This window comes from Muscardinus avellanarius, assembly GCF_963383645.1.
Source record: "Muscardinus avellanarius genome assembly, chromosome: X".
Lineage (NCBI taxonomy): Eukaryota > Metazoa > Chordata > Mammalia > Rodentia > Gliridae > Muscardinus > Muscardinus avellanarius.
The window spans coordinates 39,791,975-39,812,536 of NC_137792.1; the positions used below are offsets into that span (position 1 = coordinate 39,791,975).

Below are 20,562 nucleotides of genomic sequence, written 5' to 3' on the forward strand. Positions count from 1 at the left end.
CACATGGAGAACAGAATCTCGCTCTTAGAAGATGAGCAGTCCAAAAATGAACGCATAGTTTCTAATCTAGAAAAAAAATCCGACAGCAGGAATCTGATATTGAAGAAATATGGGCCCATTTTAAGAGAGCTAACCTAAGAATAATTGGAATAGAGGAGGGAAAAGAAAGTGAAACCAAAGGGATCAACAATCTCTTCAAGGAAGTAATAGCCGAAAATTTCCCAAACATAGAGCAAGAGGTTGATACACAGGTCCAGGAAACTTATAGAACTCCCTTTAGAAAGGATCGGAGAAGAGGATCCCCACGCCACATAATTGTCAAAATGACCCATGTGGAAGCCAAGCAGAGAATCTTAAAAGCAACAAAAACAAAGGGCCAAGTGACATTCAGAGGCAAGCCAATTAGAATCACTCCAGACTTCCCAAACCAAGTCATGAGAGCCAGAAGGGCTTGGAGTAACATATTCCAAACTCTGAAAGCAAACAACTTCCAGCCAAAAATTTCCTACCCAGCAAAACTTTCTATCAAATTAGATGGAAAAATAAGAAGCTTCCATGACAGACAGAAACTGAAGGAATTTATGTCTTCAAAACCAGCACTAGAGAAAATACTCAAAGAAATTAACTACAAAGAAGAAATAGGTAACACACACCAGAACCAGAGAAACAAGAGTTTCCATCCAACAGACAATTAAGATTGGTTATCTGTGGAGATTCATTATTTATGTTAATCTTTTACCTATCTCTAAATGGTATTGTTTGCCTTTATTGTTGTTAATTTTTAGGATTTCTAGTTGGAATATTAATATACCTTCAGATATAGCATTTGGAAATATTTTATCCCATTCTATTAGTAACTGTTAACTCTGTTTACATTGTCTTTGGATATACAATTTTTTTTATTTTTTAGGGAGTCTTTATACTCCTCTGTTGCCTGTGCCATTGAAATCATAACCAAGAAATCACTGCCAATTTCAATGTTGTGAGGTTTTAGGACCCAGATTTTCTCCTAAAAGTTTATAGTCTTAAGATTTATATTTAGGTCTATTATCTATTTTGAGTTAATATTTGTATATGGGATTAGGTAAGGGTCCAATTTTATTCTTTTCCATGTAATTATTATTTTTTAACAATATTTAGTTAAAAGATTATCATTTTCACCACCAAATGTTCGTGGAAACCTTGTCAAAAATAACTTGACAATATAGGGAAGAATTTAGCTCTAGGCTTTTATTTAACTCCAATGGTTTATATATCTGCCTTTAGAATAGTACTACACTGTTTCAATTATTGTAGCTTTATATGGTTTGAAATCAGAAAATATATATCTTCTAGCTTTGTTCTTTTTCAAGATCGTTTTGGGTATCTAGAGCCCATATTCCATATTAGGATAGATTTTTTTCTGAAAAAAAATATATAAATATATGATAGTTTCACCTAAAAAATAGAAAAAAATATTCTCTGGTAAGAAAGAAAGCAAAAAGAAATATTGAAATGTTATCTTTAAGTCATCAAAAGCTTGGTATCAGACAAATGAAACTGTTATGTGAGATTATCATTTTTAATTTTAGATAAATTGCCATAATACTAGATGTCAACTACTAAGCCAAGCATGGGAGGGAGGGATAGGGAGAGAATGGGGTGGGGATTGGGTGGGGGCTGACTGGGAAAAGTGTGCATGTATGTCTACAAAATTATGTATCCTACTATGATGTATGAATACAGTGCACCAATAAAAATAAAAAAATAAAAAAATAAAAAAATAAAAAAAAAATAAAAAATAAAAAAAAGAAATTTTAAAAAATAAATAAATAAATAAATAAAAGTATTATAAGACAAGATAGAATCCAGGAGACAATATTTACAAACCATGTGTCTGACAAAAGACTATTATCTAGAATAAAGAATTCTCAAAACTCAATAAAAACCAAACAATCCAATTAGAAAATGGACAAAGACGTGAATGGTTATTTCATTAAAGAAGATATATGTATGAAAAAATAAGCATTGAAGAGGTATTTTAATATCACCAAACATGAGAGAAATGAAAATCAATATTACAATGAAATCTCTCTACACTCCTATTATAACAGCTGGGATCAAAAACAGTGATAATAAAAGAGCTGGGCATGGCGGTGCACACGTGTAATCCCAGCATTTGGGAGGCTGATCGTGGTTCACAGACAGCCTGAGCTACCTAGTGAGGCCCTTTGCAACTCAGTGAGACCCTGTTTCAAAATAAAGAATAAAAAATAGGGTTGGGCGTGTAGCTAGGAGGTAGAATGCCCCTGGGTTTCATCCCCAGTACTGTAAAAACCAACCAACCAGACAACAACAACAACATCAACAAAAACAGTGATTTTATCAGGTGCTGGGGAGGATGCTGAGAAACTGGTGTTTCATATACTGGTGGGTATGCAAAACAATACAATTAATCTGGAAAATTTTTGGCAGTCTCTTAGAAATCTAAATACACATTTACCATCTGACCTAACAGTCATACTCCTGGATACATGAGTACTGCTCTTGGAGACATGACTACTCTTGGACACATACTCCTGGAAGACTACTCTTGGAGACATAAAAAATATGCTGATGCAAAATTCTATATACAAATATTCTACTAGTAGCTTTATTTATAATAACCATAAAAGTAGAAAGTGTTTCATATTCTAGAGTTGTTAGTTTTTACTTTTGAACTTTTGTATAGACTTTACTCGTTGAGCATTCATAGTTTGAAAATCTGATGTTTAAGATGCTGTAAAATCTGAAACTTCTTGAGTATCATGGTACTCCAATATTGTGAATTTTTGATACTGATTATCAGGCTAGGATGTTCAAACTATACAGAGAACTGTCAAGCAGGTAACGAAGTATTATTTTTCTAGAATTTGTTATATTTGTATTTATTATAAATTTTTGAAAAGTTTGGAACATACTATAATTTATTTCTTATTCTATAGGGAAAATTCACTTTTATATTCACATTCAGAAAAGATTCACTTTAACCTGATTCTGTATGCACAATTAAAACAGTTCCCTAAATAGTATAAAAGCTCTAGGCGTTACAAAATCAGAATCTGCTGCTAACACCCGGTATTCTAGTAGACAGGACAAGAACATAGACTTCAGAAATTCATAAAGACTTGGATTTAGCATCACACAACCATGTTTTGGTTTCCTCATCCATAGAATACTCATAAAACCAGGATAATAACACTGTTAGTCGCCTACCCAATAGCCATCCTCAGCTGAGCACAGTGGCACACACCTAAAATCCCAGTACTTGGGAGGCTGAGACAGGAGGATCACAGGTTCAAGGCCAGCCTCAGCAACTTAGTGAGACCCTGTTTCAAAATAAGCAATAAAATAGGGCTGGGGGTGTAGCTCAGAAGTAGCATGCCGTGGGCTTCAATCCCCAGTGCAATACACACAGATAATGTCATCCACGCGTTCTCCTTCCTCCTCGCCTAGTTCAGGTACCCTTGCCCTGCCCTGCAGCCTAAGGGCCTCAGGGAAAGCTGACCAGGTGCCCAACCCTGCATAGGACTGTTTTAATGGCCTATTTTGAAAAGGGTTATGAGAAGTACAAACAAGTCAATTGTACTCTCAGTGGAGAATTATTTGGTCCTATATATTTATGGGGGTACAGAAAAGGACTTATAACATGAATACTAGATATGGTTTAATCGGCTTCTGAGCATCCAGAGTACCTACTGGGTGACCAGGCAAATAGAAACAGGAAGTAACTTCAGAGGTCACCAAATGCAAATATTGTCAACTCTGGGAGGATCAGCCTCTTCTTTTGCCCTCACCCTGTTAGGCAGAACAAAGAGACTGTAAATTTTATTTATCAGGTTTAGATTCCCAAGGGTAGATTATTTTCCTTCATCCAACCCTTGACATTTATGCAAGGAAGTTGAATTTCTTATGATCCCACATTGCATGACATCAAAGTAGTCCTTAGCAGGGCAACCCTTCTTATAGGCGGTATGGCATGAGGGTTGAGCATGTGCACTCTGTTTTGAGACTGCCTGGGTTTGTTAAGACTGGCTGGGTTCAAATTCTAGCTTGTCCATTTATAGCTCTTTGATCTTGGGCAAGTTGCTGCTCTGTGTCTCAGTGTCCTCAACTCTAAAATGGACACACACGAGATGTTGTGTGTGTATGTATGTATGTATATGTGTATATATATATATATATATATATGAATGTATCACTTTGCATCTCACTATGATGTGTAATTGATGTATATGATGTATAATCACACTGTATCAATAAATTATTAAAAATTAAAAATACGATGGAGATAATAGTATTATCTTTCTTACAGGAATATCATGAGAATTATCTTCATATATGCATGACATATCAAATGATGCCTGTAGCACAAATCTAAGTGATGGTTATGACTGTCAACAATAAGCTCCTACCTGGATATGAAGGTTTAAACACACTAGCCCTTTGCAGCTGGCAGTGGTCAAGCCCAGGAAGCCCTTCCTGCCATCAGTACAAAAGTCTCTTCCCATGGAAGAGACTATTCTTTCATATTCTAGTTTTCTCCCTGACTGCAAGAATGGCTGGAAGATCCTTGTTTGTTTTTTCTCCCCCAAGCTCTGTAGGTGCTACAGCTGTCCTGTGCAGTTTTACATCTACAGAAGGGAATAGCAAACGAAAAGCCCGCAGGGGGGAAACAGCGCCACCTTGTGGTTCATCAGAGAACAATTCCTCACATCTTGGCACTACCCAGATATGGTTTAATGAGGCTCTGAGCACCCAGGGCACCTACTGGGTGACCAGACAAATAGAAGCAGGAAATAAGCTCAGAGGTCACAAGATCACAATCTTGGTGATCCTCCACAGACCTGAAATTGCAGCAGGTGACCCAACTGCCTCCAAGTACAGTGTTTGGAGCTGGAAAGCCCCAGAGCTAATCTGGCAGAACATTTTCATTTAATGCTGAGAAATATTGATCCCCAATGATCAGCTGCCCTAAACAGAGTTGAGCCATGAGTAACTCTTCCAATGTTAGTGCAGGAACTCACAAAGTTTACAATTCAAATACACTTTAAAAAAAACTCAGGACATTGTCCTTCTTTCCTGACACAAGTGCAAAACCACAGGCAGGAGACATCCATAAGGTCGCAAGAGATAAGGGTTATCAGGAAATGCCACATCTTTTGTGCACTGAAGCAAGAAGAGACATAGCAAACACATTCATGCTAAAACAAAACTTTAATTGCCTCTTCTTTGTGGTCCTGGGATTGAACCCAGGGGCATTCTACCTCTGAGCTACACTACTAACCCTATTCTATTTTTTATTTTGAAACAGGGTCTTGCTAAGTAGCTAAGACTGGCCACAAACCTGCAATCCTCCTGTCTCAGCCTCCCAAGTTACAGGGATTACAAGCGTGCACCACATGCCTGGCTGGCCTCTTTTTATTTCTGGCTGATGAGATTATTCTTCAGGCCCTGAGTATTTTGCAAACGAACATGAAATACTGGATATTGCAAGACTCTTCTCACACCTGAAGCTTCAAGCCCTAATGACTCTAAGCTACTCTAGCAAGATCCAGGTGTTTCCTAATTCTTCATGTGTTTGTACTGACAAAGTTTTTTTAAATATACTTTTATTGGTGCATTGTAATTGTATATCAAAATGAGGTATAGAGTGGTAAGAACATCCGTGCACATACTTGGTGTTTCCTCTGGATCTCACCCCAATCTCTCCCCTTCCCTATACATGGCACTGAGATTGGTATAGATAATTTTGTATATATACATAGCATTATTTAAATTATTACCTCCATTATGTCTCCTTCCTTCTTCCTCCCTCCCCTGAACGCCTCCATTGATCCATGGAATTTTACTCAGCCATTAAGAAGAACAAAATTATGCCATTTCAGGAAAATGGATGGAGCTAGAGAATGTTATGCTAAGTGAGGTTAGTCAGTTTCAGGAAACAGTTGTATGCTTTCTCTCATATGTGAAAGCTAGAAAGAAACAGGCCTGACAAAAGATCTAATGATATTTTTTCTCTTGGAAAACACCAACATTCCAAACTTTTTAAAAAAGTTTATCCCCCCTCAAAAGATGTGAAAATCTTCCATGAACGAAGCTGCAGCATACCCCTCTTCACATACTGAACAATCTCATGAACTGTGGAAATCGACATATTTAGACACAAAGTGGCATTGGTTCCAAACTGACCTTATGTTAAGCCATGACAACATGGGTGTTGTGCCTCCACCAATGACCCAGACGGTAAAGAAGACAATGAGGAGGGTGGTTGTGAACATCATCTGGCGAGCGTAGGATGCTGTATCCCGGATGGCCAATGCGAATGCCATTGCTCCCCTGAGGCCTGTAGGGATAAAGAGGAAGATTTCCTGCAATCAGGCTAGCTGGCAATGTCTCCTCAAAATCCACCACTGCCACCAGAGGCAAAGAAACTAGTTATCTGTGCTTTGGGGGCCAAGGCATTCGCTCAAAGATGCACCTGGAAGGTTTACCTGGTGTGGTGGTGCACGCTTATAATCCCAGTACTTGGGAGGCTAAGACAAGATGATTGTAGGTTCCAGGCCAGCTTCAGCAATTCAGTGAGGCACTCAGCAACTTAGTGAGACCCTATTTCAAATCAAAATAAAGTAAAATAGGATTGACGGCAGAGCTTGGAAGCAGAATGCCCCTGGGTTCAATCCCCAGTACCCAAACAAAAAGGTGTGTGGTTTTCTATTGAAGCTGTCTTTTGTAACATTCCCAAACACTAAGACAAAACACTGTATTACTTTGTATACTACATTTTAGAAAATTAACACTATTACCTAAATGATTCTCCTGTTAGTAATCTAAAGTAAAAAAAAGCTGGGTGTGGTGGCTCATGCTTGTAATCCCAATACTTGGAAGGCTGAGACAGAAGTATCACAGGTTCGAGGCCAGTCTCAGCAACTTAGTGAGACTCTGTTTCCAAATAATAAAATAAAAAGGGCTGAGGGTGTAACTCAGACACAGAATGCCTTTGAGTTCAATCCCCAGTAACACACACACACACACACACACACACACACACACACACACACAAAGAAACATAGATAAACAATCAAAATACGACCTAAGTCTGTGATCCAAACACTACCCAAACATTACTCAGCCAACCTAGACATAAATCATAGGGAAGTTCTGCATATATCAAAAGCATATGTGTAGAGAACAGTGATACAAAGGGGGAAGCCACACAGAGAAGTGAAAATATAGCTGAGCCCACAGCAGCGATTGGGAATCCTTTCTGTAAATGGCCACATGTTAAATATTTTAGGCTTTGTGGACCAAGAGGCAAAAATCAAGGATATTAATTACTAGGGTACTTTGTGTGTGCGTGTAGTATTACGGACTGAACCCAGGGGCATTATACCTCTGAGCTCTACTCCCAGCCCTATTTTATTGTATTTATTTACTTATTTTTGGTGGTAATGGGGATTGAACCCAAGTTCATTCTACCTCCAAGCTACATGCGCAGCCCAATTTTTTATTCTTTATTTTTAAACAGGGTCTCACTAAGTTGCAGAGGGCTTCGCCAAGCTGAGGCTGGCTGCGAACCTGCAATCCTCTTCTCTCAGTCTCTCAAGTACTGGGATTACAGGTGTGTGCCACTACGCCCAAGTCTATTTTATTTTTTATTTGGAAAAAGGGACTCACTAAGCTGTGGAGGGCCTCACTAAGTTGCTGAGGCTGGCTGCAAATCCATAATCCTCGTGTCTCAGCCTCCCAAGTACTGGGATCAGAGGTGTGCACCACCATGCCTGTGTATTGTAGGCATTTATAAAAAAAAAGGAAAACAGACTGCCAAAACTGTCGTTGATAAATCAAGACAGTCAAGAACATAACAATAATTAAGTGTACTATGTTGTAATACAGGTCTACTAATGAAAAGAATGAAATTCTTTGTGGGGGAGGGATTTTGCTTAATTGAGTTTCAAAGTTAGTGTTCCCTATCATCAAAGAGATTGCAGATATTCCTCTGCAGAAGACATTCTTAACTGGTGTGGGTAGAAGGACAGGCAGTAGATAAGATTTAGCCTCGGGCTATGGTTTGCTGACCCTTCAGCTACATTAATGGGTTTTAAGATTAATCAACATTTTAATGTTTTAGAGATTATCTAAATTCTTTCATTTCTTCCCCATACTATGCTCATAATTTGTTTTAGAGTAAATATGGAATCTGCAGCATTTAGTACATATGCAGTATAAATTTTTATACCCCATAATCATATTATATACAGCTTATAAAAGAATTGAAAAGGCAGACCTACTGTGTCTGAAAACAGAACTACTGTGTCTGTTTATATGTTTTCCTTTCCCAATGATTTCACAATTATTAATATAATCTCAGAGTGTTATTACAATTTACTAAAGAAAAGTGACTAAATAAGTCACATTAAAAAACAGCAAGCTGGGCGTGGTGGCACACGCTTGTAATTCCAGCACACGCTTGTAATCCCAGCATTTGGGAGGCTGAGACAGGAGGATCGCAGTTTGCAAACAGCCTCAGCTACTTCGTGAGGCCCTTTGCAACTCAATGAGACCCTGTTTCAAAATAAAGAACAAAAAAAATTAGGGCTGGGGTGCAGCTCAGAGGTAGAATGCCCCCAGGTTCCATCTCCAGTACCGCAAAAAAAAAAAAAAACAGCAAAATTAACATTTCTTTTTAATCTGTCTCCCTAAGATATGTAGACACATCTAGATTATAAGTAATAAGATATGTAATAAGTAATAAGTAATAAGATATGTAATAAGTAATATGTAATATGTAATAAGTAATAAGATATGTAATATGTAATAAGATTACTCTATAAGATATGTAGACACATCTAGATTACTCTATAGCTAATGATTCAATATTTATTATTCAGTATTTATTGAATATTAATAATATTCAATAATTCAATATTTAAGCCTCTGCCTGTATGTTGTCACAAAGAAGGGAACTTGGGGGTCAGAAAGAGGCAATGTATGTTTCTTTATTGGGTAAATAAGCAATGTGAAAGTGAAACCTTAGGTATTTAATTAATTACTTTATATTTTGTGCATGTTGCTAAGGATTGAACCCAGAGGCATTCTATCTCTGAGCTACACTCCAGCCTGTTTTACTTTTTATTTTGAAACAGGTTGCAGAGAGCCCCATTAAGTTGCTGAGACTGGCCTTGAACCTGTGATCCTCCTGTCTCAGCCTCCTAAATACTGAGTTTACAGGCATACAATATTGTACCTGGCTGAACCTCAGGTATTTCAAAACCTTGAAAATTTAGTTCTTTTGGACAGCCATCTTTCTCCCAGCATGAAATAATTCTTATGGGTGATGTCTTTAAACAGAAATATGTACTTCTCAGCCTTTCAATAAGGAAGATAATGAAGATATTTGAAGTCAACCTAGGTGACATTTAGCTTGACTCAACTCTGTCTTGCCCACAGGCATTTACCTACTGTGTAAGAGCGTGTCACTGTCCTTCATCCCAAGCTAAGTTCCCCTATTGTCCTTGATACAAACTCAATCTTTGTCACAATCCTGGAGCTTCTTCCCCACTCTTCTTCCTCCTCCTCCTCCTTCCCTCCCTCTCTCCCTTCCTCTCCCCCCTCTCTCCCACTCTCCCTCTTCTTCTCTCCCCCCAATACTGGGAATTGAAACCAGTAGCTTTTTACCACCAAGCTTCACCCCAGCGCTTTTAATTTTTTGTATGTGAAACAACCAAACAGGGTGGTAGGTTGCTGAGTCTCGCTGAGTTGCTGAGGCTTGCTTGCAAACTGTGATGCTCCTCTCTCAGCCTCCAAGTACTGGGATTACAGGTGTGCGCTACCACACCCAGCTTGGAGCTTCTCTTTGATCTCTACTCCATGGCAGTGGTTCCGGAAGTATTGTCCTTAAAACACCAGCAGCAGTAGCACCACCAGCTGAGAATGTGTTAGAAATGTTTGTTTTGTTTTGCAACAGGGCCTCATTAGGTTGTTGAGTGGCTGGCTACATTGCTGAAGCTGGTCTTGAACCTGCGATCCTCCTGTCTCAGCTGCCCAAGTACTGGGTTGACAGGCATGCACCCATGCAAGACCTGAAATGCTATTTCTTTCAAAGCTGGTTTGAAGGCCTCTGTCACGCTGGCCTTGAGCCTCCTCTTCTTCTCCATGCATCTTTTGTATCTCTTTATGCAAGTGGCCTTCCTCTCTTGGTAGGAAATTAGCTGTCGGTGCACCTGGCTCCCCCCAGAGGACTGTGAGCTCCTTCAAGAAGGCTGGTCTTTGTATATTCCATGACCTACAACTTCAGCAAATAAAGAGGATGTCTACAAATGTTCGTGGGGATGGAGGTGATCATTAGGACAGGCAGTGGATCCGTGCTTCTGTGCAAGCTAGCATCCACTGCATGCCAGTAAAGGCAGCTTCTACTCACTCTGCCACACGTGACACAGGTACCTTTAAGGGTCACAGTGACTCTTGGCCCTCAGTATCTGCTCCCTCTGTTCTGCAGAGGTGCTTGCTCTAATCTGAGTCTGTTCTCGGTAAAGGCTGCTGCTTACCACCCTCACTGCATCACCTACTCATGCTAACTGTCCTGTCCCTTCTTTACTGTCACATCTTCCTTTGTCACCCTTTGTCCCCTCAGTGGCTTCTCTGGCTCTCTCAGCTTTACAGTGAAAGGGGGGCTTGTGTGTGGCAGTATAAATCAAGCAGAATGGTCAGCTGCTAAATTCGGCCTTGGATTGGTCTCACTTTGTGACTGTATTGCCCCACCCATGGGAAGTCAGAATGAAGAGAGACTTCAACTATTAAGTTCAGTTTCATTCTTTTCCAGAAGGGATGCTGTAGGTGGGAGGGTTGAGTGGTGGCCTGCACACTTTCTCACCATGAGCTGTTTTCCTTCTCGTGTTAGGTCTAGAGCCTTTCTAGAAATGTAAGGGGAATAAACCTCTACTAGCAAACAATCAAGCGATTTGAATACTTCTACGTCTCCAGGTCCCTTGGATGGTAGAGATGAAATAGATATGGCAATATTTTAGGGGAGAAGGTTTCCATTTGTAGTGTGGTTTGTAAGTCTATACTAGCCCAGTTGAACGTATCTGTTGACTCAACACTGCAGAGGATGCCAAAGAACCAAAAAGCTCAAAGTCTTCTCATGTACCTTATCAATTATATTTTAATCATACTGTCATTACTTGCTAAATAAGCTTAGTGTATTTATATTGTTTTACCTGAAAACATCATCATGTGTTGAAAATTCCAGCCGATCTTGTGCCTTCTGCCCAAGTTGAGGAAGAAGGAGAGCGGGTAGATGTGCGCAGCTCTGCCCAGGAAGATGGCAACCTGGCCGAGAGGGGGAGGTTAAGGGCCCAACAGGTTTCCAGTGCGGCGCTTCCACGCTAACTCTGGTTGATCAGAGAACTGCAGGGATGCTTTTGTCTGGCAAGCTAAACAACAAAGCCAGTGTGTGGAGTTTCCCTCTAGACCAATCTCAGCAACAAAAGTGGAGTCGTTTGGCCAACTTCCTCAACCTCCTGGTTCACAGAAATAATTTCTAGCTTGTAAAATACACAGTAACTTTCTGACTTAATTCACCTGGTACTGACCAGGTCCTCCATCTGTCTTAAAGAGAGGCTCCAATAAGCTCAAGTACCATAAAAGGGGCGGGGGAAGTTAAGAGAAGCAAACTGTGGTGTTGGGATGTACTGGAAGAAAAATCACAAGAAAGAAAAATTACTAACCACTGGAGTTAAAATATAAAGAAAAAGCTTGCTGGGCATGGTGGTGCATGTCTACAACCTCAGCACTTGGGAGGCTGAGGCAGGAGGATTATAGCCTTAGCAACTTAGCAAGACTCTCAGAAACCTAGAAGACCCTATCTAAAAACAAAAAATAAGTGTTGGAGGTGTAGTTAAGAGGGGGGAAAGAGAGAGAGGAAAGGAGGGAGGGAGAGGAGAGAGGAGAGGAATTGAGATTTCTGAGTAAAAGCTCTCAAGCTTCACTTTTAAGTAAACATCGTTCACTTGTAAGTAAACATTCCAAGAGTTAAGGATTCCTATAAAGCCTCAAAAAAAGGTAAAAGTGAATATCCAGCAATAGGGGACCTCTGCACAGGATCCTTGTTAGGGGGTGGGGTTACTGGGGATTGAACCCAGGGGCATTCTACTTCTGAGCTAGCCCACAGCCCTATTTTATTTTTTATTTTAAAATGTTTTATTTTTTATTTTAAAATGTTTACTTGTAAGTAAACATTTCTGGGAACTCCAATACCCAGAAAAAGCCTACAAATAAGAGATAGAGAAATTTAAACTGTTCGTGCAACAAGAGACAAGTCAGATCATTCAAAAGAATCAACCGAGGGAGATTTCTCTACTTAAGTGGCTGAAATAGCTTTTGGAGATATAAGAAGTGGTAAAGGAACTCTACTGTGGAAAGCAAAGAATTCAGGGAAACCAGTCATCTGTCACTTGCCAAGTTTAGACAGTACCCAATAGAGAGAGCTACACAGTCCCCTGGTCAAAGAAGGAAACCCCTGTGGGAGCCAAAGGAACGGGAGCTTCCGCTTGGGCCCAGTGCCAGCTGCAGGAGCTGCAGCTGCTTCAGACAGAAGCCAGGGCAGAACTATCTTCTGCTTCCTCAGGGTAATGCACTAACTATTTTTCTCCTTTTTTTCTTTCCTTTTTTTCCGGTTTGTTTTTAACTAAAGGACACACAGGTAGTGCTCATGAAACACATTCTATCCCAGAGGTGAAGGAGAAGTGGTCAGCAGCCTTTAGGGTTCCCAGAGGACCCTGCCCACCCTACGACAGGGCCTCATCTGTAAACATGGGCTGTGCTCTCACAGGATGCTGTGCTAAGAATCGAAATCGTAACGACATGCCAGGACATTCTTAATGACGAAGAAAATATAGCTCCTGCAGATTTGGAGCTAGTAGGCCGGTGAGCATGTAAATCTGACAAACAAGCCACCAGTGTGAGCCTACGATGCTCTACCCAGGATTCCAACGCTCCCTCTCTAGCAACCTGGGGCATGCCAGTCCTTCCTGCACAAGAAACAAAAAGCCCAGGAGAGAAAAACACTCCTTACTGCCAACATTCCAAGAGTTAAGGATTCCTATAAAGCCTCAAAAAAAGGTAAAAGTGAATATCCAGCAATAGGGGACCTCTGCACAGGATCCTTGTTAGGGGGTGGGGTTACTGGGGATTGAACCCAGGGGCATTCTACTTCTGAGCTAGCCCACAGCCCTATTTTATTTTTTATTTTAAAACAAGGTCTGTCTAAGTTGCTGAGGGGCTCACTAAGTTGCTGAGGCTGGCCTCAAATCTGCATTGTCTCAGCCTCCCAAGTGCTGGGTGCATTCGCAAACACACCCAGCTCAGGTTTTTTTTTTTTTTTTTTCAGTACTGGGGATGGAACTCAGGGGAATTCTACCTTTGAACTACACCCCAAGCCCTATTTTTTATTTTTTTATTTTAAAACAGGGTCTCACTGAGTTGCAAAGAGCCTCACTAAGTAGCTGAGGCTGTCCTTCCTGTCTCAGCTTCCCAAATGCCTCAGCTGAGGCGATCTTCCTGTCTCAGCTTCCCAAATGCTGAGATTACAACCTTATGTGCCACCACGCCCGGCCTCAGCTCAGTTTTTTTGTTTTTGTTTTGGTTTTGGTTTTGGTCCTGGGGGTGGAACTTAGAGGTGACCTCCTCTAAGCTATGCCCCAGTCCTTATTTTTTTTAATTTACTTTGAAACGGGGTCTCACTAAGTTGCTGAGGCTAGCCTAAAACCTGCAATCTTCCTGTCTGAGCCTCCCAAATACTGGGATTACAGGTGTGCGCCACCACAGATGAGAGTGTGCAGTTGAGAGTAAGAGGAATAGAACTTTCCAAGAATCTTCTGGATTGGAATTCACATGACCAAAAAAAAAAAATGTCAAAAGTAACACTGAGACCTGACATGGCTGCTAGCTTAGAAGTGAACTCTACAAAATAATTACTTGCAAAGCACCAGCTTAACAGAAGAGCCATCCATTTTCCACAGAAAATGCAAGAAGGACAGCCAGAGAATGAATCCCAGTCTTTAAAATCAGACCCACCCAGCTTTGTGAAAGCATCGCCTAAGCCTTCTTTCCTCATCACAAAAATATCATGAACCAGCCCTGGCCTGATCACCCATTCAGAACACGAAACCGACTCATAGCAGTAGTCTAGCTTCCCCAGCTGAGGTGGCCTCTCCGTGTAGACAACAGTGGGGCAGGAAAAGGATACGAAAGCGCCAATGATGAACACAGGGCTGAAAACGTGCTTCTGGAAGGTGAAGAGTGCCAGGCCCATGTAGGAGAAGATGAAGTTCTCGGCCAAGAAGTGTAACACCTCGAACAGCTGTGCAGAGAAGGGAGAAACGAGAAGTGGGCGTCAATGCCGAGCTCCTCCTTCGTGCGCCCAGGCTGTTCATCCACACCGAGGATCCTCTTACCTGCTTGGTTCGACTTCTTGATTCCACCGACAAATTGTTGTAGGTGTAATGAGCTTGAGTAATGCCACAGAAAAGGACGGCTACAACACCTGCCAAGGGATTTTAAAAAATAGTGAATGGAGGGGGAGGGAGAAAGAGGTAGTGGACAACCCTGTGGAAATACAAGTCAAGGCGGGCCAGGCCAGCACACTCAAATCCCCGAACCCTTTGGAGAGCTGCTTATTGCTGAAAGCCCCTCTGCCCCTCAGCACTCTTGCCCTCTCCCAACCCTGCTTTTCTTCCCTCCAGGCCAAGTCCCTGAACCTCCCCCCTCCCACTCCAGTGGTAAGGGCATTCTTTCCCTCCTTTGAGCCTCTGCTGAATTTGCCATCTGTGGCTCACATACAGCACCCATTCCCTCAGAAAGACATCGAGGGCCTGCCGTACACTTTTGTCATAGTCTTCTTGTTTAAAGAATTGGATGGATTTTATTTCAAGCCAATGCTTTATATTTCTACATAGTCTAAAGTTTCAGACAAAATGGATTGAGAGCACTATTCCATTTATCCAAGCCCTGATGATCTTGATTTCCAGCTAATGGTAACCATTTTGTTATGCAAAGCAATTAAACACCTGGAATTATACATTTACAGAGAACTGTCAACTTTTCATGAAGTGCTTAGCAATGCTTCATATAAAGATATATTGTAGTATTTTGAAAAGATGCTAAAAGTATTTTCTAACTGCTAGGATTATATATATTATAGTAATAACTAGACTTGACTTTTCTAATGGAAAAATTCAGTGATTTTTTTTAAAAACCGAGAGAATACAATAAAATAAAAACACAAGATTAACCACACTAACATTACAGGTTGAGTATCCCTATCCTGAAATTTGAACTGCTCCAAAATCTAAAACTTTTTTAGCACTAACAGAATGCCACACCTGAAATATTCCCTACCTGGCCTCATGTTAAAATACAGATGCACATGGCTTAGTCAGTATCCACAAGGGAAAAAATGATCCTCCCAGCCCTACTGGCTATAAAACATAAAGTGTTTCATGTACAGAATCATTTGAATATTATATGAAATTACATTCAGGTTCTGTGTATAAGATGTATATGAAACATAAATGAATTCTGTATTTAGGCTTGAGTCTGTATCCACAAGATTTTTAATTAGGTATATGCAAATATTCTGGAATTTGAAATAATCTGAAATAAAAAACATTTCTGGTCCTAAGCATTTCAGATAAGGGTCACTCAACCTGTATATGAAAATGGCATCATAAATGTGGCACTGAAAAATGATGATTAGATAGCTCAGAGATAATGAAAAGCCTTGTCACTCTTCTCTGAGCAGATGCAAAATCACCTTTAAAAGGACAAATATTTGCTGGTTATTGCTATTATTTGTACAGAACCCCCCAGCAATCTAGGGAAGAAAAATACAATGTGAATATATTCAGTAATCTTTGCAGCTAAACATGTACTTTATACTTAGAATGAGTTTGCAAAAACATAATTAGGACTGGGATAATAAACTTCATCCTTAAGAAATATGTCCTTTTTAGAGACTCGATGTATCATTAAAATAGGACTCTAACCTTGCTCAGCAATCCTCCATAGGTATACTCATTGAGCACTTCATCAACTCCACACAGCTACTATCTGAGAACTCTTTTAGACGCTCAAACTCCCACTGCCCCAGGACAGTGTGGGGAAGGGGCTCAGGGACAGAGAACCTACCTGTGAAGCCACAGGCTTCTGCCAAGAGAAAGGTACTCCAAGACATCAGGAAGAAGAGCGCTGTCTCCAGCAGGGGGAAGCAGTGCAGCTTGGTAAACTTGGTCACGTCAGCACCCTGTCAAGGATCTCAGCTCCAGGCAAGGGTATCAGGGCCAGATTCATGCTCCCTTAGCCAGGACCCCTACCCACCGGCCGACCTTCACCTCCATCTCTTCTTTTGGGGGCCTTAAAGCTGCTTTTTTTTTTTTTGCAGTGTTGGGGCTGGATCCCAGGACCTTTGTTCATGTTAGGCAGGGGCTCTACCACTGAGCTACACATTCAAGCCCAGGTGTGTGTGTGTGTGTGTGTGTGTGTGTGTGTGTGTGTGTGTGTGTGTGTGTGTGTATGTGTGTGTGTGTGTGTGTGTGTGTATTTAAATATATATATATATATACTAGTGGTGCTGGGGATTGAACCCAGGAGAATTCTACCTCCAAGTTACACCCCCAGTCCCATATTTTATTCTTTATTTTGAAACAGGGCTCACTAAGTTGAGGAAGGCCTCACTATGTAGCTGAGGCTGGCCGAGAACCTGTGATCCTCCTGTCTCAGCCTCCCAAGTACTGGGATTACAAGAATGAACCACCAAGCCTGGCTCAGGCATATTTTTAAGTAATAAAAATTAAGTTATCCAGTAGAATAGAGGTAACCAACAGGCCGGAGGAGGAAAGATGGGGAGTTGTCACTGAATGAGTACAGAGCTTCTGTTTGGAATGAGGAAAAAGTTACAGAAGTAGACAGTGAGGGCAGTTAGACCACACTGTGAATGGCCTTAATGCCCCTAAACTGTGTATTCAAGACGGTTCAATAGCAGATTATATATACTTTACCACGATTTTAAAAGTGAATAATGTGCTATACTAAAAGCCACTGAATTGTACACTTTAAATAGGTGACTTGTACAGTCTGTGATTTATTATAATTGTATGAATAACTTCCTAGGCTCAGGCTTGCCTGGCAGGTTAGTTCTGGCAGGGCTGGGAGAACCTCAGGCCAGCCTGGGAAGATTGGCTATTTGGACTGTGATTCCAAGCATCACTGAGGCCTGAGTCCACCATAGGTGCCTGGTGAAGGTATGGGAAAGCAACAAACTCCCAGGGCAGCTACCAGGTGATGGTGTCTCTTTTGAGGAACAGCTAAGATCCTTCTTCTGACATTGTCATTCGGCATGGGGCTAACTAGGACTGTCTCATGAATGTGTTCCCCCAGCAATATAAGTCCTAGGGCACCAAGAGGGCCTCTGTGAACAAAGCCATCTAAATCTGCATTAACATAGTAGCCATTAGCCACACATGGCTACTAGACTTTAAAATGTAGCTAGTTAGCCAGATGTGGTGGCCCACACCTGTAATCCTAGTACTTGTGAGGCTGAGACAGGAGGACAGAAGGTTCAAGGGCAGCCTCAGCTACTTAGTGAGGCCTTTGCAACTTAGTGAGACCCTATTTCCAAATAAAGAATAAAAGAAATGGGGTATAGCATATATAGACTAGGGGTATAGCACGGAGGTAGAATGCCCCTGGGTTCCATTTCCAGTGCCACAAAAATAAAAGAAAAAAGAAATTTTATTATAATTTTTATATTTTATCTATACTGATTTTGCCTTCTGAAATGATGTGGCTCACACTACATCTGTAATGCTCATCAAAGGGAATATGATGAAAGATTTAATGGTTGTTGGTTTTAAACTAAAGATTGTGCCATTCTTTCCATAAGAAAGACCACTGTGAGTTAATTCCCACTGATGGCCCCTGGCTATCTATGGCGCCCGCATGGCTCTGATCATCAGACAACCGCAGCAGCAGTCAGGTTTATGTATTTCCCAATCAGTGGTCCTTGATTCCTTGGGGCCCCTCAGTAATTTTCATCCCCCTAAAATTAATGCTTCAACTGGTTCATAAGGAAGGGGGAGGAAACGCAAAGGTGAGTACAAAGTGGAATTTTTCTCAGACTCATAGCTAGGGGCCCAATGGCTGTACCTCCCAAAGAGACACACATCAGCAACCACTGACACCCAATGTTGTAATAATTTAAGATTGTGGTCTGAAAGGAAGATCTGAGAAATTTCTCTTTAAAGGTATAATGTTACATACACATATCCAGGCAGGGGTGGGACTACAAAAAGGATATTAAAGCAGTCACAACACCAGTCACGGCTCCCATGGTAAAAGAGCCACTGAATATACCTAGAAAAATGCCAACTGATTTAAAAAAGGCAGCAGCATCAAAGGCGTGAGTGTTCAGCCCCGCTGGCTGGTAGGCGACAATAGACCTAGAGTTTAAGAGAGAGAAAGAGTTTTAAAAGACTGTACTGGCTTATACCATGGTATAATAGTCCTGCCTCATCCATAGTTTACTTTCCACAGTTAATCTGATTAATCTAATTTTTTCAGTTAATCTGAGGTCAACCACAGTCTAAAAATATCAGGTGGAAAATTCTAGAAATAAACAATTCATAATTTTAAATCACGTGCTCTTCTGCGTAGCATGATGAAATCTCACACTGTCCCGCTCCATCCTGTCCAGAACCTGAGCCATTTATTTGCCCAGTGTATCCACCCTGTATATGCTACTTGCCCAATGACCACTTAGTATCCATCCAGATTATCACTTTTTTGTTCAGGCAACCCAAGGAGCAAGAATAGAGATTTCGGTAATTCAGATATGACAAAGAGAAGCCACAAAGTGCTTCCTTTAAGTAGAAAGGTATTTTGAGAAAGAAAGAGACAGAAAGAGACCTCACATTTACATAAATTTTACTGCAGTATATTTTTATAGCTGTTCTGTTTTATTATTAGTTCTTATTCATCTCTTACTCTGGCTAGTTTATAAGTTAAACTTTATCATAGATATGAAAGTACAGAAAAGAGTACACACAAGGTTTGGTACTTTCCATAGTTTTAAGTATCCACTGGGTATCTTTTTTTTTTTTTTTGGTGGTACTGGGGTTCCTGGAAACCCTTCTACCTCCAGGCTGCACTCGCAGACCTATTTTTATATTTTTATTTGGAAACAGGGGTCTCTTAAGTCAGTGCAGCTGGCTTCGAACCTACGCGATCTTCCTGTCTCTGCTTCCCAAGCGTGGGGATTACAAGTGCATGCCACCACGCCCGGCTCCATTGGGTATCTTGAAGCATATTACCCAAGAATAAGGAGGGACTACTATAACTGAGAGTATCAACAAAGGTTCTTTAATAGAATCTGCAGCCACGATGTTCAGCTGGTGTCAGTGTTCTGATTGCTGCTGAGTGGATCAAGCATAACAAATTTACAAAGCTGATAAATCTCCCATGGAAAAATGTCCAATTCAATATTTAATACTTTTAAGACAAGACCCTAGATTTGGCCTAAAGCATGCAGGAAACCATAGTCTCCCCCAGCAGGAACTTTGCTACTTACGAGGACAGGACAATGGCCACAGCATCATTTAGGACGCTCTCTCCAAACAGAAGTGCGTAAAGATCCACATCTGCGTGCAGTTCATTAAATATCGCCAGCACGGTCACTGAAAAGAGGCCCAAAGGACAGGAATTAGTTTGGGTTTCTGCTCTTAAGCCATTTATTGCAGACTTACACAGGTAAGTCCTACCTTGAGTGGGACCAAGTGATTCAGGAGACAAGAAGGGACTCAAAGATGGAATCTTTGTGGCAAAAAGGAAACAGTGATCTTCTTAATCTCCATGAGGACCTTTGTGATCTTTGTGTCCAAGGACCCTGTACCTAAACACTATGCTTTCCACCAGAATCCCATCACACTTCGACAATATGTGGTACACAACTTTTTTTAAAAATGTCCATTAACATGCTTTAGCTTTTCTCATGGACTGGAATCTCTTTAAAGGCAGAAACCCTGTGTTCTCAGCACCGAGCACAGGAGAAGAATGTAGTAAAGGTATGTGAAATAAAGGAAGTCTTCATTAATGGCAAAATATACATAATCACACATTCATTCATTCATTCATTTCTGTGCTACTGGGGATTGAACTCAATGGCATTCTATCACTGAGCTACCAGCCCTGTTTGTTTGTTTACTATATTGGGCATTCTACCTCCAAGCTACACCCCAGCCCTTTCTGTTTATATTTATTTATTTATTTATTTATTTATTTATTTATTTATTATATTGGACATTCTACCACCAAGCTACATTCCTAGGCCTATTTTATTTTTATTTTGAAACAGTGTCTGAGTTGTGATGGGTCGCAAAGTTGCTGAGTCCATCCTCTAGTGTCAGCCTCCCAAATACTGAGATTATAGGTATGGACTACCATGCCCCACTTTTGTTTCTGAGACAGGCTTTTGCTAAGTTACCCAGGATG

The 20,562-nt window shown here is 40.8% G+C and overlaps 1 protein-coding gene across 2 annotated transcripts in view; it reads right to left on the minus strand.

Annotated features, from left to right (window-relative positions):
- The window catches only part of SLC9A7 (solute carrier family 9 member A7), a gene marked incomplete at both ends in the record, with an annotated part of 172,412 nt that overhangs the window by 42,561 nt on the left and 109,289 nt on the right, over positions 1–20,562 (minus strand). The window contains 7 exons of one of the 2 annotated variants that reach the window (XM_080719250.1): positions 6,211–6,364; positions 11,238–11,349; positions 14,267–14,380; positions 14,475–14,563; positions 16,207–16,321; positions 18,386–18,515; positions 19,643–19,748. In XM_080719250.1, coding sequence (XP_080575376.1) covers positions 6,211–6,364; positions 11,238–11,349; positions 14,267–14,380; positions 14,475–14,563; positions 16,207–16,321; positions 18,386–18,515; positions 19,643–19,748 — 820 coding nt within the window. Of the gene's footprint in view, positions 1–6,210; positions 6,365–11,237; positions 11,350–14,266; positions 14,381–14,474; positions 14,564–16,206; positions 16,322–18,373; positions 18,516–19,642; positions 19,749–20,562 lie in introns of both variants that reach the window. The other variant, XM_080719249.1, reaches the window with a different exon arrangement.